General features: G+C 45.1%; 1 protein-coding gene and 1 long non-coding RNA gene across 3 annotated transcripts in view; one reads left to right on the top strand and one right to left on the bottom strand.

Moving 5' to 3' along the window:
* MAPK8IP2 (mitogen-activated protein kinase 8 interacting protein 2) overlaps positions 1 to 24,135 on the bottom strand; it is a 451,558-nt gene that overhangs the window by 17,548 nt on the left and 409,875 nt on the right. For both annotated transcript variants that reach the window (XM_069629461.1, XM_069629462.1), the window contains exons 10-11: positions 9,748 to 9,818; positions 7,392 to 7,490 (exon numbers count right to left, since the gene is read on the bottom strand). In XM_069629461.1, coding sequence (XP_069485562.1) covers positions 7,392 to 7,490; positions 9,748 to 9,818 — 170 coding nt within the window. The remainder of the gene's footprint in view (positions 1 to 7,391; positions 7,491 to 9,747; positions 9,819 to 24,135) is intronic.
* Positions 1 to 24,135, top strand: part of LOC138514158 (uncharacterized) — a 62,338-nt gene that overhangs the window by 2,060 nt on the left and 36,143 nt on the right. The gene's annotated exons all lie outside the window — the stretch shown is intronic.

Here is a 24,135-nt window from a genome sequence, read left to right as displayed (position 1 = left end):
CTCTCTCTCCTAGCCACTCTCTTACTGTGGATCATATCTACCGGCCACCTGGTCAGATCACCTCTTTTCTCTCTGAGTGGGCGGACCTCTCCTCCTCCCTCCTGGCCTCAATCACTCAACTCCTCCTTCTTGGTGACCTCAATATCCATCTTGACACTCCTTGTTCCTCCTTTGATGTCTGTGACTCCCTCTCCCTTTCTACCTTCTCCTATGGCCCGACTCACTCTGCAGGGCACACTCTTGATGCCTTGATCTCCTCTGAGCTCCCCCTCTCCATCCTCTGACCACTCTTCTCTCCTGGAGTGATTACTCCCTCCTCTCATCTCTCCCTCTCTGTCCCCATGTCAAGTCTACCCCAACACTGCCACCTACCTCTTGGACATCCAGCCCATGAAGCTTGTGTCATTGGAAGCTTTCGCAACCACCTTCTCCCCCCGCTGCCCCTTCACCTCTCGCTGACTCACATCCTGACACAGCCCTGTCTATGCTCTACTCTTCTATTTCCGATACTCTTGACACTCTTGCCCCTGTCATGAGGATCCGTTTGAAGCCCAAAACCAAGTGAAATTCTTGGTATGACTCTGACCTAGCTTCACTTAAACGTAAGTGTAGGGAGACTGAGAGGAAATGGAGGGCTTGTAGTTCATCCTCTGATAAACTGGCCTATCGCTTGCTCCAAAGGCAATACTGACGCTCTGTACACACCAAGAAGAGAGCCCACATGAAAGCCTCTGTCTCTGAGGCATCTAACAACTCGGCCAAACTCTTTAAAATCTGCAAGGAGCTGGCCAACCCTGCTGCAGTCTCTATCCCGTCTGTCACCTCCCAGGTCCTTTGCACGGCACTCGCCTCTCACTTAATCTCAAAAACCCATTCACCCTCTCCTCCCCTTCCCCTCCTCTCTTCCCTCCTTCTGTGAACTCAGACCCTCCTTCAGCCACCTCCCCACCCTCTTTTTCATCCTTTCCTCTTTTCTCCCGTGATGAGGTTGCTAGACAAATCCGATCTATGAAAGTCTCATCAAAACAGGTTCATCCCAGTTCTTTTAAAACTGTTCGATGTGGTTCTTTTATAAAGGACCACATTGACACCTTTGCTCCTGCTCTGGCCGATTTCTGCAACCTCTCCTTTGCCTCAGGAGCCTTCCCCTCCCCTCTGACGCACTCTCTTGTGCATCCTCTTTTCAAGAAACCCACAGCTGATCCTTCTTGCCCAGCTAACAATCGCCCAATTTCCATTACCCCTTTTCTAGGCAAACTCCTGGAAAAGCTGGCCATCTCTCAGCTTAATCTCCACTCTGATACTGTTGGCTGTCTCCATGACCATCAGTCTGGCTTTAGAGCTGCCTGAAGCACAGAATCTGCTCTCCTGAACATACGCAATGATTTTCTCTCCAACCTTGACTCTAACATTCCCTCTGTCCTCATCCAACTCGATCTCTCTTCTGCCTCCGACACGGTCAACCATACCATCCTGCTGAACCGTCTCTTTGACAACCTGGGCATCACCGATCAGGCTCTAGCCTGGCTGACCTCTTTCTTCTCTGATCGACCCTCCGAGGTCCAAATCGGGTCCTTCCTTTCCTCTATCTTCCTCTCTACCTGCGGTGTACCCCAGAGATCCAACCTTTCACCATGGCTCTTTAACCAAAACCTGGCAACTATCGCGCTCACCGCATTGCCATTTTCTGCTCAAATTCCCAGTGCTATGCTGACAACATTCAACTCATTTTCAGGCTTCCCTCAGCCACCTCTTCTCCTTCTCTCATCTCCGACTGCCTATTTGCCATTCAGGATCAGTGTGCTGCCAACAATCTCTTTCTGAATGCCAGCAAGACTGAGATCCTCCTCATCGGCACATCTTCACCCTCCTTTCCTGTCACTCTCTGGCCGGCATCCCTTGGCCCTCCTCCTACCCCCACCTGCGAGGCCAAGAACCTTGGGGTAATCTTTGACTCCACGCTTTCCTTCCCTGCCCACATCTCTGATGTCTCAAAAAAGTCAAACTTCCTACTGCACCTCCTCAGAGGTATTCCGCTTTTCCTCTCCTTCCCCCAGAAGCTCACTGCCTCTCGAGCCCTGGTTCTCTCAATGTTGGACTATTGCAACAGCCTCTTTCTAAATCGACCTGCTTCTACTCTCTGCCCTTTGCAACATATCCAGAACAGGACAGCGAGACTTGACTTGGCCTCAAGCCCTGGGATCCTATCCCTCCAGCCCTGAAATCTCTTCACTGGCTCCCAGTGGCTGCAAGGATTAAATTCAAGACCGTTTGCACTGTCCACAAGGCTTTTTGGGGCCTGGGTCCAAAATACCTTCAGCTGTCCCTCCATAAATACCTCCCCCCCGAACCCTTCGCTCCTCCACCTTTAACGCGCTCAGGGTCAGTCGTTTTTCTAAGAAACGAGCTGGGGGTAGATCTCTGTCTTCTGCTGCGGCCTCCCTCTGGAACAGCCTCCCTGTCACTCTGAAACTTGAGGATAACCATCTCCAGTTCTGGAAGCACCTCAAGACCTTTCTCTTTGTTTCTGCCTTCTCTCCTCCTCTCCCCTGTTGATCTGTTCTGTCTCGGCATCATGCACCTGGTCTCCCTCTGTCTTTAAGGCCCAGGTACCTGCTCACCCTGCCCCTCGCCCGCACTGCCCCCAGACAATCCCTTGCACTGGGTCTGTATATGTAACCCTACAGTCCCCCCTTTCTTTTTCTGCACATATTCAGACACACCCTGTCTGTTGCCTTATTCCTAGCACTTGCCACTTGCTGGCTGCACTACAACTGTTTGTTGCTGTTTATTATTCATTTATTCATGTTTTATTTACTTATTTACATTTTTGCTCAGCACTTTCAATCTCCCCCCCTCCATTGCACTTAACCCTCTCCCTCTCCCATGCACTTGCGCGTTCTCAAAGTCACTGGGCCTAGTAAGATCATTGTTTTTGTTCTCTCTTGTTCCCCTCCCTTGCCTCATTGCGCTCTGAAACACTTGTGTACGAGCGCGATACAAATAAAATATCAATATCAATATCAATGTAGGATCATTTGGCGGCCTGGACTGTAGCTAGAACCTCCTTATAATCTTCTAAGCAATTCCAGATGACGGTACTCTACTCTAGCTACTAGGCAGTCATGTAGGCAGTGGTGCATAGTTTGACCCTGTTATTTTGTCAATAACATGAGCAGAGGTTCGGTGAGAAGGTCATTCTACACAGATAAGCAACGCCGATCTGAGAACCATGGGCTGCTGAAACATGTGGGAGTCATTAGAAACATTGTAGTCAAACTGCATCGGTGTATGCAAAACTGTTCTCCCAGAGCATCGAGGTTTCAGATGTCTGGATGCATAATGATAAGATTTGTAATTCTCCGCGAATGCAAAACTGTCTATAGCCAAGGTCTCCCACGGATTGAAGATCTAATGTAAGATGTTCTGGGCCAGTTTCCATTCTTCTTGTACCGTGATATCCCATCTGAGAGAAGCTGCCCAATGAGTGGTAGGACCTAGGATGTGTTCTGCTATTAGCCGGATGCTGCTGTGCTCTTTGGCAGCTCCTGTGCTTTTTTTAAGTGTCCTCTTGCCTTCGTTCCTCCATGCTTCTGAATTTAACCCTTTGTTGTATTATTGTCTGTTACAATGTTTGCAAGATTACCCTGGAGGACTGGCATAAAGCACCTTAATGCTAGGCAGACTGCTCTCAGTTCTAGTACATTTCTCTGGAGAGCCTTTCAATCAGTTGGCAACTGTCTTTTGCCTCTATATCTTTGCCATGTCCCCCCTCCCCCATATTATGACAAGGAAGCATCAGTGATGACTGACATCTGAGTTTCTGGACCTTCCTTTCATAAGATGTGTTCTCATCGACCACAATGGTGGAACAGATTTGAAAGGACTTTGTACTTGTATGCGTTCTTCCCAGTCAATATTGACTTGATGCCATCGATCTAACAGCATTTTTTCTGAACAGATTCAATCATGGGTTTGTGTCGGGCAGCGAAACCATAACATCCAAAACGCGATTCCAGAAATGAGAGAGCATCACCAAGTTTCGCAGTACTTTCTGCAAGACCAGACAAACCGAGGCTGGGGCGAGACTGAGACACAAAAAAACTCCAGCATTGAACACACTGCAGATGGTGTGTGCAAGTCCCTGTCCACTTTCCTGCTTACATCCTTCCTCTCCTTGCCCCGCCTCCCCCACAGAGGCACGACCCTTGGCAGGGCCTCTCTGCCAATGGCCATAACTTACCATAATGCAGGGGAACACCATGACAACCAGAGCCAAAAGGAAACCGAATGCCATACTAAAGCACAAGGGCTGGGGCCATCGCAACAGACCCCAGCAAGGGCCAGGACGCAGGAACTAACCAAAGTACAGCCTATTGGAAGGCTGATACAGGATGAAAATATATAAGGGGACATAGCTAGGACTGAGGTATTGTAAGTGTGCCTTTTAGTTGTGCCGCCTTTTCTCATAAATCCACCCTTTCCAACCAACTTTGTTTTTGTATCCTCAAAAGCGTTCCAATCTGCATCAGGCATTTAGTAAAACCCTAGCGGCTGATCAGTGGTCAAAAGCCATCTCCTTGAAATGAAAACATTCCTCTATAAAAGCAGAACTCGAGAACCGCTTGTGTTTTGGGTGTACGTGTACATGAAGGATTGCATTGTGGAGGTTTGAAGGTACACAGAAATTCTACGTTTTGAATAGCAGCCATGATGAATTGCTGTCACGTGACACAAAGGGTAGGTATAGACTGACAGTCTATCAGTTCTCTGCATGTTCAATTTAATTTGTAGCACCATGTAGTCCTTATGCAACGTATTATAGGACATTATTGGTTAATGCTCTGAGGGGCGTCGGGAAGGAGCCTGAGAACTGACTGTCATGCCAGTCTTCATTGTCAAGGTCTATTTGGCACTTCCTCGTTACGCACAACTCCCCAGTTAGACATCAGCTAAAATGTTAAGCAACTGAATCTGTGGAATAGATTCTATGTTAGAGAACTATTGGGATCTTTCGTATCATTAAATCAAAAGCCAACTTTCTCCCCAAAACTATACAGTACCCGCCTACTTTAATATCACATTGGCAACGTGATGGCCCATCCAGCAGAGAAGCGTTAAATTGTGATCCCACATCCCGCTATTTAATTTTTTTTCAGGTCTTCATTTATTCAATTTTAACAAAAGGCGTAAGGGAGGTATGAAACAGACATTGTATGAAATTATTAACTTGCGAATGAGGCAGGGGGAAAAACATGGATGAGGGTACGGCAAAGATGATACGTGCATCATGGTTACGATAGTAGTCTGTCAAGGGCTAGTTAGTGAATCATAGGTTTCAGATATCTTCTGTTTGCTGTTAGTTGAACGACACCCCTTAGATTCCAAACTGAGGCCCGGTTCAAGGGGTACATTACAACGAACTGAAGTTTTTCAAAAGTGCCAGTTTGATCATCTGGTGAAGAGACTTGGAACAGAAATTGTGTAACGGGGACGGGATTCTGATATATTGGGGGATATTTGCTGAGGTGTGGCTGTTTTCTTTGTTTTCTTGCTGAGGCAATCTCCCACAGTTTATATCACTACATGTTGAGGTACGGGGCAGCTGTGAGTCTCCAGCATTTTGCAAGAGTGATTCTGGTAGTGGTTAGAAGGTGGGAGATCAGTTAAGAAAGTGTCTGCCTCAAAAGGTATAGACTTTCCAACAATTTGTCGAGTAATATCACATTGGATCAAGTGATAGTTGCAAGCTGTAAGGAACTCATGAGGGACACAGTAAAGACAGACACAAGTGATCACAGTTATACACGGGTTGGAAAAAAGCCTAATCTAAACGTAAATTGAAGATGGGAGTAAGCTACGACCATCAAATGATAATGATGCAGTTCTAGTGGCGTCATGTCAAATAAAAGGGGCATATACTAAGAAATACATACTGCCAATCATTACGCTAAATACAAACAAAGAGTGTGGGATAGGGTTCACAGGAAAGAAAGAAAGAAGTGTACACAAAAAGTCAGGATGTGGCAGTTGGGTCTCTGCAGATCGTTTTCCCAGATACTCATATAGGGTGGTCTTTTCGAAAGGTTGCTCTTATTAAGTAGTAGTTAGAGCTTGGATATGTTGTCCTTTTGGATGCCTTGCTAAACTCGAAGGCAGTGGCCTATGTTATGGTGTTCACAATCCAGTTTCTAACTTGGAGATGTCTGAATCACTTTTTTTTCAGAGATCTGAAACACCAGACCTTCAGTTTTTGTACAACATGTATTGTTGGAAGTTAGGATTATACAGATAGAAGAGCAACATTTCTATAAAGGTGTTCTTTACCAAAACAGTAAAGATTGATTGATTTAAAATGTTATCGACTAGTTAATTCAGGTGTTAGCCCACCCATTACAAATGTAAGCCTGTGGCGAACTGGTCTACAGGGAACTCTGGAGATTTCAGTTGGGCCTTTGCGCCATGGGCCTCTTTTTCTCGAACAGTATAATAGAGGACCACTTTGAAAAACATTTCTGGGCCTTTTTGGTTCCCAGTTCAACCCTGGAAACTAAGTGTCATTCTATGTTTCCGCGCGTATGCCGTTTGGGCTCCCAAATGGCATTCGCGCAGAAACGATTGGTTACAGTTAATTAAAGAGACCTTACCTCGCATTAGCGATCTATACAGTGGAGCCCACCTTGTTGACTCGCACAATTGGATAATATGATCAAAATTTATATTGCACAACTGATGATTGACAGGAGTTAGAGCCTCAGAGGAAGAGCCTTACAGCTTGAAACACGTGTCAGGCTGTCCTGCTTTTATTAAATATTTGCAAATTGTGCAGTGACTTTTTGTAATTAGTGCGCAATGTGAAAGCAAAATCCCTTTCTTGTCAATAAGTGTCATTCTGCCATGCTTAGTCTACCAACCTGGTGAGTAGAAGGGCAGAATTCTGGCATGGCATTTCATTGATGGCATGCTGTTCCGTGTAAGCAGCTTTTCTGACCCACTCACCTAATCATTACAGAACGCACCCACTTACACACTCGTAACACACTCATAATGAGTATGTATAAGTAAAATGTAATTGTACACATGTTTTTATGAAGATAGTGCTTGTTAAGTGGGAATTCAAAGTTCAGAAGAGCCATTTTATGAAATACCGGCACACCCCGGGCACGGGGCATGGTAATGGTCAGTACCAGCAAAACACACAAGAACCGCACAGGTGAATGTCGTTGCTTCAATGTATGAATACCAGGCATAACAACACTGGATTTACAGATCCCAGACACATCAATGATGGATTTCCAGGGAACACACCTAGATCTGAATCACCTTTTCAGAATCATGGGAATTCCAGGCAACTGGGATTCAATTTAGAGAAAATGTTCACAGCCACCTACCCGACACATTCAGCAACACGTCGCATGGAATCCTGGGACACAAAGACGTGGCAGGCAAAGCGATTCAACATCGGATGTTTGGTGATAAATCCAAAGTAACTGCAAAAGAGGATTAAAAGCAGGTTAGTTTACCAAGTTGAAGATGGGCGTAATGTAATCTAAGTGGTCTTGTATAGCAACCTTCTGCCACTATTGATCGCCTCACTGTGCCTGGCTTTGTGAGAAAAATGGAGCTGGGGTTCATTGGTGGAACAGTGGGAGAGGTAGATGCAAAACCTGTGGTGTTGATGGGTGCAGGTCAGAAGTAGCCGGTTTCTGTGTACCTTATCTGCTTCCTATGGTTTTTGCAGAGAAACGTAGAAGTATGTTTTTCATAGGGAAGAGCCCAAGATCTGATGGACTGCAGCACTGTGGGTCTGGTTATCTGCAGATGGGGAAGTGTGTGGTAGTGCTAAGGAGGAGAGCTTACCTGTGGTACAGTTAGGGTTAATGTGCTTATGGCTAGGTCTGTGGTGGCTGTCTGTGGGGAGGTAATTCTGTGTAGTGTAAGGAAGTAAGGGATCGTAGAGTGAAGTCGGGTAGTCAGGGGAACATGGGAGTAGGCCTTACAAGGCAAAACAATCTGCGAACCTGCACTCCCCCCAGTGGCCTCTTGCAGACAGGTCCCATTTCACTAACTCAAATTGCCATTGTTAATCCCTCCCTTTCTCTTTCTCTCACTGGCACATCGATACATTGTATTCCATGTGCAACAGACACGCATCTGTAAATTGGCAGATGACAGGGAAGGGGCAATCTGGAAACTCCACTCAATTACCACGAGTTATAACTAAGGGTAATAGGAGGGAAGAAGCTTTGGTTCAGAGAATGGACTACTTGGAATTTAGCGCAAGAGTCACTCATTTTTCCTTGCTTAGTATGCTGGTTGACACGCTGAGAGATGCCTCAACTCTCACTCTAGCATGCTCAGGTACTGTGCTCAGTGGCTTGCTTGGAAGTCTGCACATTATGGCCAGGGCCAGTTTTGGGCAGGACAAGAAGGCATGGCATTCATCAGGGGGTCAGATGTAGAGGGCATGTAGAACAGGCGTCTTCTATACATGACCATGTAGAAAGGGTTTGCTGTTGCTAAGGTCTGTTAAAAGGTGTGCCTGGGTTCATCAGTCAAGGCACAGTTCTTATAAGTGTTGATATTGCAGAAAAGCTGACCTGTGCTTGTCACTAAAGGCAGTATTATGCACACGTTGACCACATGCAAGGGAATTGTTTGCTGTGACGAATCAGGGCAAACCCCTCAATAATCAGGGCAGGATTATTGAGGGGTTTTACCGAATAGCACAGTATTGTTTATCAGGACTGATCTCTCAAAGCAGACATTTTCTGAGGCGTTATACTGCAGAAGATGATTGTTGATTTGTTTATGAGGTACTTCGGTCATGCAGGTTTATTTTGAAGATGGCCATGTAGACGAGGACTATCTGGTGGGTTGCATCTGCTCGCGCAAGTTTACACCATTACATGATTTGAACCCCCAATACCCATAAAGGTGGTGTGTTACTGGCATTGATCAGTAAGCGCAGGTTTACTCACAGGCTGGAGCCTGTATGTCTGGTTTGTTTATTGGGAAACATCAGTCAGGGCAGGTGTATTCTGAAGTTACACCCTGTTGAAGAGAATTATTTCCTGGGATGGTCCATTCACTGCAGGTTTATTCCGAGGTTTAAACCTGTAGCGATGATTATTTACTGGTACAGATCAGTCACAAAGTTTATTCTAAGGTTTAACCATGTAAAAAAAGAGGATTGCTTACTAGAATGGATGATCAACTACAGAGGGTTTATTGCAAGGTTCGAACCTGCACAATTGATTTGGTTACTGGGATGGATAATTCAGGGCAGGTTTATTCTACAAGAGGATTATTTACTGTAGTGCATCTGTCCAGTCGTAGCTATCCCGGCCGGTGACCCTGCACAAGAGGATTACTTACTCCCAAGGTTGACCTGGTTCACTGGAATGGATCTATTCGAGCATGTTTACAATCATCTGAGGCTTGATCCCACACAGGGGAATGGTTGACAGAGGTGGATTGGTCAGTGCAGGTTTGTTCCATTGGTTGATCCAGTATAAAATCATTCTTTTTTGGGATGGAAAAGCCATGGCAGGTTTATTCAGAGGTTTTACTACTTCCCCAGGAGGTCTGAAGGTAGCTGTGTGCTACCAGGCAGGGCAGGTTCAGGAAGAGAGTCATTCCTTTGGATGTATTTGTAGGGTCATGGACAGAATGGTGAAGGTACAATGATATATATATGAAGGTTGAGGCACAGAGAAGGAAGAGGGGTGACTGGGATGTTCCTACCAGCTATTCCTCGGATGGCAACCACAGAAGGAAATGTTCTTCATCTGGAAGAAATGACTGCATCTCTCAAACTGCAAGAAAGGAAAATAATCAGAAAATACCATCAACACACACATGTAAAGAGGTTAGCAGAGCGAGGTAAGCTTTCTCTGATTCAGCCCTATAGATAAGGTGTGTATCGGCCACTTTTACTCACTAGAAATAGGCAAATACTCCCAAAACAAATAGAAATAGTGAGTAAAAATGCTCCCAACTAAAAATAGGAAAGCGACATGTAGAATCCTGCCCCCCTGCTTTCACCCCACAGCTCCATGGATATGTTTGGACCAGTAGTGCACGTAGTAACACAGGAAGTAACTACTATTATAACTGCATAATTGAAATAAGTAAGCATGTATCTTTTAATGTGCATGAATAACTAGGATTTAAAAAAAATACAAAAACATTTCAATTTTTCAGTTAAAACTTATTTTTACTCACTTATAAAATACTCTCATTGGGAATTGGGCTTACATTTATATTCCCTAAAAAATCATTTTACTCTCAACCTTAAAAAATAGGGAGTAAAATACTCCTACTTCCAATCCTTATCTGGATCACTGCTCTGATCTTTGCGTTGTCCAGGTCGCAAGTTCACATTCCAGCAAGAATGGCTCAATGTTTCACCGCTCGAAGGTCGACAAAGTTAGCACTAATTTTGGTGGTTTAAAAATACTTGCATATAAGATGTATTCTCAAAGACAACTGTTTTTGGCTCATGTAAAATCACTAGCCAAACACTGCCAGCTTTTGCTACCTTATCACCAGATATTACCATCATATACCAAGCATTCTCATTTGAGGTCTCTGAAAGAGTGGATTGGCTGCAGCACCCTTTACTCAAAATGGTGTGAGTAATTGGGCAAAGGATGTGGATACTCAACAAACGTGTGGGTACATGAGTAAGTGATATTATACATCTATAGGTGTTGCCATTATATGCAAAGTCCATCCTCATAAGTCCCGTAAATGCCAATATATACCTCATATCATCACCATATGCACTGGTCCAAGTTCAAACCAACAACATTTCTGTCACCTATCTTGGAACCAATAATTAAAAAAAAAAAGTTCATTCCGGGGTGCATATGGGTACGAGTATAAATGCTAATCTTATTTTTTTCTGACAAAATGAAGAACACACAGCTTTAATTGAGTGTATTATTTAGAGCGTGTACATTTACCCCAGGGTCCCTAGGTGCTACCTAGAAAGTAGAAGAGTATGCAATGATAGGACAGATTAAGACAGAAGTAAACAATGGGGGAAGAGACAAAACCATGGTGACAAGAGAGAGTTGTCCATCCGGACCAGCCAACAGTCCAACAGTAGAAGAGAGGGCATGTATGAAGAACCAGTGCGCGGGGCGGGGGGGGGTCAACAGATATCAGAGGAATTCCCAAGTCCAGCCAATACTAAAGACCACACACTTCAAAATGAGAGTGGAGCAAAACAACCCACTAGAGCAGCATGTGCATCCGCACAGGAGCCACCAGATGGAGGGGGTGATGGTGGAGACGTATTTGACCACCGAAAAAGAAACAGATCCTTGACTGTCCACTGGAAGGAGCTTGAAAGGGGGCAGGAATTCACATATCATGTCCAAATCCACCACCAGTCCAGTCTATTCATCTCTGTCATCAGCCAGCCATTTACAGGCAGCCGCCATGCAGGGATCACCTCCACACCATCTGACCCCAGATACAGAGACTCCAGATTCAGGCTGCATGCTGCTCCTATCCACAAAAGGCTTTCTGCTCCACCTACCCTCAACACTGTTCACAGCACAGCATCATCACGCCTCTTCTTTCCCTTGACCTGCTTCTAGACGTTCTATGATCTGTACAGGTCATGGTGCAGAACTTGCATAGAAAAGCCGCAGGTACAACATTGTGCTTGCTGAGAGGTATCTATCTCTCTGCAAGGGCTGTTGCTAGGTCTGGAAAAGACCCGGGACTATGCTAATGCCAGTACTGTTGGGACTGGGGGCAAGCTAGACTTTTGGTTGTAGCCCCTGAGCTTCTATCCAGGACTCCAACCAAAAGACCCAGGGCTATAGCCCCCACCAGCTCCCACCTAGCGACGCCTCTGCATTCTGCAGTTGTGAAACCACAGCGGCAAACAGAGGTAGATCTCAGAATTGGGCCCTCTTTCCTGCCCTATGCTTTGAGAGTGATATCATGTGAAAGGACAGCGTGGACTGCCTTTCTTTACACACCGTCCAAATGTCCCCTTAGCAGATATCTTGTGGTCATGTTCCAAGTACGAACGGTCTAGGGGGGTTGAATACGTGTTTATACATTTCCCCTGCATAGCTAGTAAATATTTCTAAAATATCAAATATGTGTCTTAGTGCTTGCCAGCAGTAGCATTTTGGATGGACGTATTATAATGACTCCTATCCACGGCACTACTAACTATCCCTATTAGTAATGTTGTAGAGTGCAAACGCTAATCGGCAAGTATTTTTGTGCATAAAAAAGTATTTACCAGCTAGTTTGGACATATGTAAGTATTTATAGTTTATTTATAACACTTTACGAAATTGTGGTTCAGCCACCTCTAACCATGCTGTAAATTCACCAGGATTACTTACACAGCTAGGGCATGCTTTTAAGGTCATCATGTGTGCAAGTTCGTGTTTGCACACCATAGCATTATTAAACTGCACAGTAAAAAATGAATTTCAGCATTATTTGTTGTGTTTCTATTTATTATCCCAACAATGTTCAACCCCCACAGGATGCAAATTCCTTTCATCAGCCTTGATATGATCAGATGTCCACGAACAGGTGGTAAATTTGAGGAAATGTTGGCACAACGTGAAGCGTTGTGGGTTAATTATCTTCAGTAGTGATGCCTACTGTCATGAGGGAAGACCTTGAACTGAACTATTGGCCTGAATATTCCAGTTTAATCTGGCACTCAGTATAACCATGTCTTATACATTGACAGTAACAATGTAAATGGACTGGACACAAGCTGTTACATACCGGCACTGTCACTTCAAAGCCATACGTATGCTCGCTATCTCAGAACCCTGGCTTACACATTCCTCCGACCCTATGCTTTTGCTCACCCTATATAGTGGCTACTCCACATGCAACATGGATTGGACCTTAGCACGAGCTGGTGGGGTTGCTATAATTGTTAAGTCTTCACTCTTTCTCCAAATGTATCATTGTGCTACTACCTAGGGGTGTGAAATCATGATTGTGAATCTCTTAGATATCCATCACTCACCCATTATTTTCTTTGTATTGCATCGCTCCCCCCCTCTGCTCCCCCCCCATTTCCTCGACCGCCCTGAGTCCGGCCTAGACTTTATTACAGCTCTTTTGGTTATAATAATTCCTTCATTGTAGACAACAACTAAAACTATCATCCTTGAAGATTTTAACCTTTGATTTCAGGGCCCCAAAGATGTTCTTGCCTAAGACCTGTGGAGAGCCGTAATCAATTTAAACTTTAAACAATTACTATTGGTCCCTACACACTTCAGTGGCTGTATGCTGGATTGGATACTAGTGAGAAATACTCATGTTAGAAATATTCAGGGTAAACAGATTGGTCTGATCATTGTTTTAAAGACGTTTGTAGAACAGTACCTTCAAGTGTAAAGAAATCCTATCATTAGACAAAAAGCACATTAGTTAAATTAACAATACATTTTCACAGTCTGGAATTGATTAGGGGGAAATGTGGTGAATAGTACTTTTTAGAGTCCATCCCAAAAAATGGCACTACTATAAAGTCGTAGTGACCATACAAATATTTATGTTATGTTATGGGCATTTATACAGCGCACGTGCGCCCAGAGGTATCATGGAGCTATAAGTGAAGAAGCAGTAGCAACCCGAGGCTTAAAACAACAGTGTCTTCAGAGAGCGACGAAAGACCAGACGGTTGTCTGTGGCTCGCAGGGCTAACCTAAAGTCATTCCAGGATTTCGCAGCCAGCACCGAAAAGGCCAGTCCGCTAGTACGTGCCAGTCTGATACGAGGGACAGATAACAGAAAGGCAGATTGGGAGCACAGGGGGCAAGCCGGAACATACCAAGGAAACTTATCCTTGATGTATTCTGCTTCTAGCTTGTAGAAGGCCCGGTGGACAATACACATGGGCTTGAAGAAAATCCTCTTTTCGATGGGATTGCCAATGGAGCTGCCTGAAAACCGGAGACATATGGGCTTGAAAAGGGGGATGCACCACAGATCTGGTGGCAGCATTTTGGAGTAGCTGCCGCCGATTGGTAAAATACTGAGGCTGACCAAAAAAGGGAGTGAATTACAGTAATCGGTCGTGCTCAGCACCAGTGCAGCCACCACCAGGCCATGTTATTTGACTGGGACATAAGGGAGCACTTTATATAAAGTGCGTAGCTTAAAATGTCCCGATTTGCACACAGCCGCCACTTACTTCGCAGTGGATAGAGAGGATGACATTATAACCCCCAGATTTTTTACTGAGGCAGCAGGCTGAGGGCACACGCCCAGGGAGGAGGACCAGCATTCTGGTGTCCAAAACGAAAGAGGGGAGGACGTGCCAACAACAAGCACCTCCGTCTTATTGGTATTGAGCTTAAGACAATAGGCCGACATCCATGCACCCAAATCCTTGAGGCAGCTCCTCAATCGGGCCGTAGTATCTGAACGGGTAAGGTCCAGCCGCAATAAAATCTGTGTATCGTCCGCATAAGAGTAATATCTAAAACCGTGTGAAAGAATGAGAAGAAGAAGAGGTCGAATGTATATATTAAACAGAATAGGACAGAGTGCTGATCACTGAGGGGATATTTATCTAAGTTCTCGTTAAAATGATTGCCTCAGAATTATTTCCAAGGGCTGTCCACAAGGAAATGTTACGGTAAACATATGAGTACGTGGGTAACAGAAAAAGTATGCTGATAAATCCATTTTGTACTGCAACACTCAATTGAAATATGGTGTGCGGTTAGTAGAAATATTCTGAGCACATTGAGACTAACATTCAAAACGTGCTAGACGTGGGCTATCAAGTAACAGTACTATTCAGCACATATAACCACAACCGCTTATAATGCTTATTCACGCAGGAGATCTTGTGGGGGAAAATAGCACTACCACTGGTGCCAACTTGTAGAGGTACATCCAACTACATCCAACTACAGCATTACCACTGGTGAAGTGAAAATGGTAGTGCTTTTCCAGAAAATCCACTTGGTATCTTTTTAAAAAAAATAAAACAATATTCTATCCATCTTCATTCACATATTGAATGGAAATGGATAGCGTACAGTATTTCTTTCTTTCTTTAAATGTATAAAGCGTACATCGGCCCTGAGGCATCGTGGCGCTGTTACACAATACTTGCTTGGTACAGGCATACATGAAAAGGAACAGTGGAAAGAGTAATGACAGCAGTAGAGTATGCATGTTCAGTTGGTTACATGGGAACAGCATAAGAGTCATAGAACGTGTTACATGTTAGAGCGAAAAGTTAAGCTTAGTTGAACAGTTTAGTTTTCAGCATTTTACGGAAGACAGTGTAGGATTTTTCATTTCTTAGTACAGTGGGCAGGGCGTTCCAGTTTTTGGGTGCCAGGTGTTGAAAGCTGGAGCCTCCAGCTTTGGTTCTTTTGAACGCGGGCACATAGATCTGGTTAGACAGATGGGATCTAGTGTGGACGAGCTGAAGGTGATACTTTCCGATAGGTAAGGTGGGGCATCAGAGGAGAGGCATCTGTGTGTAATGGGCAAGGTTTTAAAGAGAATGCGTTCTTTCACCGGCAGCCAATGTGCATCTTTCCTTGCCTGGGAGATGTGTTCCCTTTTGGGAATACTCAATGCTGCTCTAAGGGCATTGTTCTGTGTGACTTGTAGTTTGTTGAGGTTTTTTGCAGAGGTGCCCAGGAAGAGAGCATTGCAGTAATCGAGCTTGGTACCGACTGTGGCTCTGGCAATTGCTAGGCAGTTTTTGGTTGAGAGGAAGGGCTTGACTGCGTTGATAACCTTGGTGGTGAGTGCAACAGAGGAAGCTATGGCACTGACCTGGCGTGACATGGACAGGGAGGAGTCGAGGTAGACGCCTAGGGTTTAAACTGCTGTTGAGACTGTGATAGTGGAGTTGTCAATGTTGAAGGGCTTTTATTGGGGGGAGCATTTGTTGAGTGTTTCTTTAGTGCCTACTACAAGGATCTCTGTTTTATCTCCATTTAGACAGAGGCCGCTGGCTGCCATCCAGGTCTGGATGGCTGTGTATATCTTGCTTAGTGCTGCAGCATCTTGTTCGTAGATGCTGGTTGCGGGGAGTAAGACGTGTGTGTCGTCGGCATAATTGGTGTAAGCTATGTCACGTTGATCCAAGTCATTGAAGGAGTGGGAGGGTGAAGATGTTGTACACCGTGGGTGCGGTACATGAACTCTGTGGGACTTCACAATGAATGGTGGTGGAGGAGGCACATGCAGAGTCTGAGAAGACTATCATGAGTCTACCATTTAAGAAGGATGCAACCCAAGCTATGGCTTGCAGTGAGAAGTGGGCATCATTTTTAGTTGCATACCGAGGATATCATGGTAGACGAGATCAAAGGCAGCAGACAGATCTAGTAGGAGAAGTGCTGGTTTATACCAGTAATGGCTCATACCATTATTGAATATGTTTTAATTGCACAAAAGGGTTAATTCAGGCCCTTTTCTGCATTGGATGGGAAATGTGGAGAGGGGGTGGGCCTCAGAGTTGCTGAATAGATGCTAATGTGCATACTGTAAATAAAAGGAACGATAGAAAATGCTGGAGACCTTTTACAATGTTTGCCTCCACATCTGGGGTGGAAGTAAAAACAGGTGGATTTCAAGGTGAAATAACACCTTGTGATATGGCGGTATTCACCTCCAGTGGCATTCTGCAACAATACCACTGGAAGTATATAACTCAATTTCTGTAATGAGAGGAGTAATAAAACAGGAAATCTTTTCAAATAGCTCCCGTTTTAGCATTAGCTCCAAGGCTTTAATCATGCCGTAACTTTATTAAATTACTCAAGCCTCTTGTAAAGAGTTCATTCCTGAATCTCGAATGAACAATGGGGTAATTAGCAGAAAGTTCAGTTTTTATACCCATTCAAAAATGTTGTGACTATAATATAAGTTTGGTTGTAGTGACCAATTTCAGGTCCCCGGTGTGGAATGCACAAAAGTGAACACATCAACACTTTATACATTTAGTGATTAGTTGTATACAATTTGGGAAAAGTAACTTTGGGTGCACTTTATTACAGTACTTGAATAAACAGCAAACCTACGTTATAAAGGGGGACCCGGGGGAAACGTGAAGCCGTCTGTGCGCGTGTAATTGGGCTTGTTTATATTGCAGTTAATCCCATTACACGTCGCACAGAGCGTCCTGCACTGGGCTGCTGGCAGCACTTGATGGCAATTGCTGCTTTGTCTTGCTCTCGGGTGCGCCCTGTATTTTGCATATGCATAGGTGTTTGGCACTGATGGGATCGTTACTTGCCCACCAGGTGGCCCATCAATGCCAAATGCCTAAGCATATGCAAAAAGAAAGCGCACTTTAAAAGTTTTGTCATGCAGACAGACACACTGACATGTAAAGAAGGGGATTGTTTTAGTTTTAGCAAGCGCCACTCTATAGCAATATTATCTTGGTGATAACCCTAGTGCTGACGCATTATCTATTAAAATCATTTATTTATTTAAAACTTTTTTTGCAAGACTGGGTTAGAGGATTATTGGAATCTATATACAACATTTTCTCAGAGAGATGTATTCAGGAAGGCCATGTTTCTTTTCAGCTTCCAATTGGCCATGTTACAATATTATATAGCGCCTTGGATTAAGGCGCTATATAAAACAATAAATAAAAATACATTGTATTTCAGGGCCGTATTGTTTTGCAATATGGGATTCTAGTCACCATGCAATAAAATATTGTTGTTCTAACACACTATGTAGTGTTCTGTCTATGTATGTTTTTCTTGTTGTGTTATGTTTCTTACTTTTGAGACCTTTCCACAACTTTTTAGGTGCACGCTTGTTTTTTCAGCTTATTTGGATGGGAGTCAGCTTGTTTTGGGCTTGTTTCGGAAGGGCATTCAGCTTATTTTTTCCATCCGACCTGGCAACACTGTTGGGGACTTTGGTTTGAGAAGTCCTGTCGCCTGCTTCCTGAGCTTTCCCTGAGCTTTTTCATGGTAGCTAGTTTTGGTTGTGGGCTAGAGTGCATATAGGTAGGTAGACTGTTTTATTTAATTAATGTGGGATGATAAAAAAATAAAAAAAATAAATAAAAGTTAACTTAGTCGGGGGTACTGTATATAAAGTACCCCCATTTTCCGTTGTATCCTTCCCCTTTTTATTTTCGTTTCGTGAGGTGAGGTGAGCGTTTTGGATAGGAATTTGTACGGTATATTTTTAAATATTTTATTTCTTTTTCGTCTCCTTTCCGCGGTTTCCCTTTGCTCGCGCTCATATTTTCAGTGAGCTGTTTGTTTATTCTGAATTTTTTAGCCCGTGTTTCCTTGCCGGCTCCCAGTATTTCGTATATTGTGTATGTATGTTAGTTTAGTAACGGTTCATTACAATTGGTCAGGTGGCGCAGCAGGTAGTGCGCTCGCTGTGGTGTTTGTGCTAATGGAGGTTCGGTCCCGGTGGGGATTTCTGGATTGTATTTGTTTTTATTTATGGGTTAGTGCGTGTGTTAAAAATGGTAGTGGGTCCTCAATTGGTGGCGCTGTGGGCCCTCGTTTTCGTGCGTGTTTTTTATTGTGCCCTCGGTGGTGCTGGTCGTGTGTTTTCTTCGTGGGGGGAGAGGGGCTGGGTTTGCTCCTCCGGAATTCGTTCATGTGTTGTTTGGGCTCCTTTCTGGGTCAGGCCTGGTGTTTTGCTCGTGGTGCCACTCGGCTTCATAAGGAGACGTAGGAGGTTTAAAAGGCACTTAAGGAGGGAGTGTACTTGTATCCTAGTGTAATATCAGCATTTATATATTGTGCGCAGGTTTTTGTTTCTGGGAATTTTCTCCAGTTTGTGCCTTCTATATGTTGATCGGTTTGGGCGGTTAATAAAATAATAAATAAATAAATACATAAATAAAATCAATAATTAAATAAATAAATATATATCTATATAGGTTATAATGAAACTAAAGGCTGCTCATTTTACATTGAACTATGGGCTGTCTAATTTGAGGGAAAGTTTAATTAATGAATATTATATTTCATGTCTTTGTTTCATCTATTTTTTTTCTTTTTCTTTACAGAGGTCAATTTCCTCAGATAGGTTTTGTTGGGAGGATCTTTTTGGGTAGTTATTATTTTAGGGATATTATTTAGTTCTCTGTCAGATTTTAGGGCATAATGGTGGGCCGGGGTGCCAACATGAAGGGTTCAGTGGATGCCAAGACTCTTATGGAACCACTGGAGATTATTAGCATGGCATCTAAAGCCCAGCTGGTAGGGGTGGTGGGGGAAGTTATAGGTGAAGTAGAAGAAAGTGTTGGGAAGCCGCAGTGTAGAGCAGCGGCTGATGGGGCTCTTGCAGCAGTGATGGCTTGCACCCCTGCAGCTGGCAGAGGTGAGGCATGGGAATCCAGGGGCGGGAAATCGATAGGAGAGCTTCTAGAGGGGAATTGATGTTAGGTGAGGATCCTGGGAGGGCTGGGTTTGATAATGATCAGGAAGAGGTGGAAGATATGAATAGTGTACAAGAAGGTACAGAACAGGAGAGCCACGTTACTGGGGGTTATGGAACACAGGGCCGGGCACCTAGTCAGAGGGGCAAAGGTAGCAAATACTTGAAGAACAGTGCAGGTGGAAGAAGGAGAGAGAGGTCCCCATCGATTAGTGAGGTTAGGGTGGGGCGCGGATCGACCCCCCCGAAAAAGAAATTGGGTAGGGGAGGGTGCTACGAAACCCCCGTTGGTAGAGAGGATGAATATGAAGAGGGTTTAGGTATGGCCCCTTCTCAATCAGCACGAGGACAGTCTAGAGGGCGCAGCACGGCCCCTAGCGATGAGGATCACAGGGCGGAGGTGACCACACCTCGCCCGAGAGAAGAGGACCAGGAAGGGGTTTCTGCAGCCCCACCGAGAACACGTCAAAGGAGTAATGGGTCGGATGCCTTGGGCTCACAAGAAGAAGATATACGCGACCCGAGCATGAGCTCGCATCAGCAATGGTATTTCAGGGGTGATGATGTAGGGATTGAAGAATATGTGGGGCAGTGGGAGGATGTAGGTTATAGGGCAATACGGAGAGGAAGTAATGAGAGAAGGGGTTCTAGGTGGGTTAGGAAAAGAAGGGAGCAGGGGGTGTGGGGGGCAAGAGGTCGGGGTAGAAATTGTTTGGGTGGGACTGCTGACATGTTTTGTCCCTGCAGTAGGAGCCCATTAAGAAAAGAGATGAGAAGCATTGGAGTGGAGGCCAGGCCGCAGTCAGGAGATGGCGGAATGGAAAGAGGTGAGCGGGAAAGGGACTGGTCATCTGCATTGCAGAGAGAAGATATGAGAACGAGGGTAGAAAATGAAGGGACTGGTTTGCAAGAGGCAAGGAAAGAGATTGGTGTACAGGCTATTGGAGCCATGGGGAGTGACAAGGGAATTTGCTTGGTGGAGGTACAAACAGATAAAGTGGTTGAGCCATTGGCGCTCGATGTACAGGTTTCAAAAGTAAATGAAGTTGAAGTGAAGAGCAAGGAAAAAAAGCTACCTTACATGGGTATCACAAAACCTTTGGGGGCGCATTTAATGGCAGCGACTAAGGACAAGATTCAGGCAGGAGAATTTGTGGACATTTTTAAATTGCTTCATAGGGAAGTGAGAGCAAAGGAGGGTTTCTAAGGAAGAGGAGAGAGAGTTGGCGTCGCATCCACGAGTCCCGGTAACAATTGAAAACTGGAGATCAGCGTTCATTATTTACGCTAGTGTATATTGTGAGAAATTTCCAGAGCGGTGTGTGGCTCTGTTAAAATATATGGATGTGATCAGGAAGGCGTTTACAAGTTTCAGGGGCTTTGCGTGGGTGCGCTATGATAAAGAATTTAGAGCAAGAATGGCCGAAGACAGTCAGGCGGTTTGGAGGGAGATAGATATGGATTTATGGTTGCAATGGATGGCTCCAACGAGGCCTGCCCCATCGTTGCACACAGCAAGTGGGCTGCCTGTGCCTTTCCGGCCCTTTCTTGGTCGCCCCGCCAAGGAGGAGGCGGGGGGAGGAGGTAGAGGGCAGTCCTCAGCAGCGTATTGGGCGTTTAACAAGGATGGCTGCACAAGGAATTTCTGTAGGCTTAGGCATGAATGTAGCAAATGTGCAGGTAAACACTCTCACTCAGTGTTTCCGACAGGGGTAGGGGGAGAGGAGCTGGCAGAGGGGTTGTGGGGAAAGGCTTTTACTCCAATTAAATTGGATGTGTTGGAGAAGTGGTTGCAATTTTATCCGGACAGGGAAGGAGCGAGAATTTTGAGTGAAGGTATTGGACATGGTTTCAGGCTCAGCTATCAGGGGCCAAGGGTGCGTCGGTGGGCGGAAAATTTGAGGTCAGACAAAGAAAATGTTGAGGTGGTGAGACAAAAATTGGACAAGGAAATAGCGGCAGGAAGGATAGTAGGACCATTTGTTGACTTACAGGGCGATTTAGTTGTATCCCCACTGGGAGTGGTGCCTAAGAAAGCCCCTGGGGAATTCAGATTGATACACCATTTGTCATGGCCCAAAGGCATGTCTGCCAATGATTTCATTGCCCCTGAAGAATGCGGGGTTGTATATGCAAGTATGGATCAAGCTGTAGAATTGGTGAGGAAAGCTGGGTTTGGGGCCTTCATGGCCAAGTGTGACATTAAGGCGGCTTTCAGATTGTTGCCAGTGCACCCAGAGGATTTTTGGCTGTTGGGTTTGCAATTTGAAGACAGGATATACATTGACAAAGCGTTACCAATGGGGTGTGCAATTTCTTGCGTCTTGTTTGAGCGTTTCAGTTCCTTCCTGCAATGGGTTTTTTCATACAGTTCTGGTTGTAAGAGCGTTCTGCATTACCTAGATGACTTCCTGTTTATTAATAAGGCGGAAGGTGAAGGAGAGTGTGAAGAGATGCTGAAGTTGTTTCAAGTTTTGATGGGAGAGCTGGGCGTGCCTTTAGTGGAAGACAAAACAGAAGGGCTGGCAGTTGTGTTGACATTTCTAGGGATTGAGCTGGATTCAGTGGCTATGACCTCATGCTTGCCGCACGACAAGGTGAGGAAACTGGTAGGATTGTTGGAGAAAGCGGTAGGCGCCAAGAAGTTGATGCTAGTGGAAATGCAGAGTTTGGTGGGGCATTTGAATTTTGCATGGAAAGTGGTAGCACCAGAGCGGACTTTTTGCAGGAACATGGCAAGGTCGATGGCAGGAGGAAAGTGCCCACATCATCGGATAAGAGTGACAGGTGCAGTGAGGGAAGATTGTAGAATTTGGCTTCGTTTTTGGGAGAATCTTAATGGAGTGTACATGTGGTTGGAAGGAGAACCGGTTTCTTGGGAAGTGCACATTTTTTCAGACGCAGCAGGCGCAGGAGGTTTTGGAGTGTTTTGGGAAGGAAAGTGGTGCGCAGAGAAGTGGCCACCGCTTTGGTTGGAGGAGGGAAAAAGCATTGCATTTCTGGAATTTTTTCCTTTGTTGGTGGCGTTGGAGTTGTGGGGAAAGGAGTTGCACAACAAGAAGGTGAATTTCAACATAGACAATGAATGCGTGGTCCATGTAGTGAATCGACAGTCAGCAAGGGATCAGAGGGTGGTGAGACTAATGAGAGAGTTTGTTTTGCGTTGCATGAAATTGAATGTGATTTTCAAGGCAACACATGTGCCAGGCAAGGATAATGGCATCGCTGATGCGTTATCTCGTTTTCAATGGCAGAGATTCCGTGGATTGGCTCCAGATGCGGAACAGAAGGGGCAGAGGATTCCGGAGGAGCTGTCAAAAATAGGAAGCTGAAAGCGCTTTAATTGGTGGAGGGTTCACTGGCTCCGGCATCTAGAGAGGCATACAGGAGGGCGTGGGAGGATTTTATAAGAGGAGGAGCTCGTAGTTGGAAAGGTTGGGGGGATGTGGAAGAGTGGAGAAGGGACGATGTCACTAATTTCCTATTGAGATGTATAGATAGGGGTTGGTCCAAAGTAACTATATTGGGGAAAATGGCAGGGATTGCTTTCTATGGGAAGTGGTTTTGGGGTTTTTCAGCCAATCGGGGGAGAAATGTCAAGCAGGATGATTGAAGGTTGGGCAAGGGAAAGCAAGAGGGAAAAAGATAGGAGGAGCCCGATATCGGCTGAATTGCTAGTAAGGTTGTGTCAGGCTGTAGGGGGAATTTGCTGGTCGGCATGGGAGGGTGAATTGTTTGCAACCTGTTTTACTTGGCTATTCTTTGGGGCTTTTAGGGTTTCTGAGTTGGTGGGGTGGAAGAATGGAGTTGGTGGGCTGCAACGGGAAGACGTGCAGTTCTCTGACGTGGGTTTGGACATCAAGATCAGGAGGTCTAAAACAGATCAGAAAGGGAAGGGCTCTTGGGTTTTGCTGGGGCGAGGGAGTAAGGATTTATGCCCGGTTCAGTCAGGTTTGACTTGGAAGGAGCGTTGTGAGGGTAGGTTAGGTTTGGTTTTTCAGCATGAGAAGGGAGAGCCACTATAGGTGCAAGAAGTTCTGGGGGTGTTATGGAAAGCTTTGGTAGTGGTGGGCGAGAAGGCAGAGGATTTTGGTACTCATACTTTTAGGATGGGAGCACCAGCTGAAGGTAGCAGGTTGGGCTATTCTGAAGAAAAGGTGAACAGTTTGGGGCGTTGGAAGTCAGGAAGATACAAAGGGTAGGTCAGGGATTTGGGCAAACGGGATGTTCGAAAGAATAATGTTCAGAAGTTTCAGTAGTGTTGTATTAAACATAATGTTGGTTTTGTCAGTAATTTATCATTTCTTTTTCAGATGCTGCTCGGGGGTCGGGTCAGATGTCACAATTATGGATAGTGGGGCATTCCATTGTTAAGTGGGCTGGGAAAGAAGCTGAGAAAAGAATTGTTGGCAGGCAATTGGGTTGCAGCTATAAAGATGTTTTGGTAAAATGGTCAGGTTTAAGGGGGCTTCGCTGGGATCAGTTACTCCCAATGTTGGCGGGGTTAAGGGAGCGTTGCGGGACTCCAGATGGGCTGATTAGTCATGCTGGAGAAAATGACCTGGTAAGGGATACTGGTGTGGCTCTCCTTAGAAAGATGAAAAGGGATTTGTTATGGGTACGAGAAATGTAGCCACAAGCATCTGTAGTTTGGACCAAGTTGTTGCCTAGGAGAGTTTGGAGGGGAGCGAAAAGTGAAGGAGCGATAGAGCGAGCAAGGAA

Source organism: Ambystoma mexicanum, chromosome 12 (assembly GCF_040938575.1).
Source record: "Ambystoma mexicanum isolate Mex_15411 chromosome 12, UKY_AmexF1_1, whole genome shotgun sequence".
In the NCBI taxonomy this organism is placed as follows: Eukaryota; Metazoa; Chordata; class Amphibia; order Caudata; family Ambystomatidae; genus Ambystoma; species Ambystoma mexicanum.
Note: the sequence above shows the minus strand (reverse complement) of the source record. Positions and strands in the feature narration are given on the sequence as shown.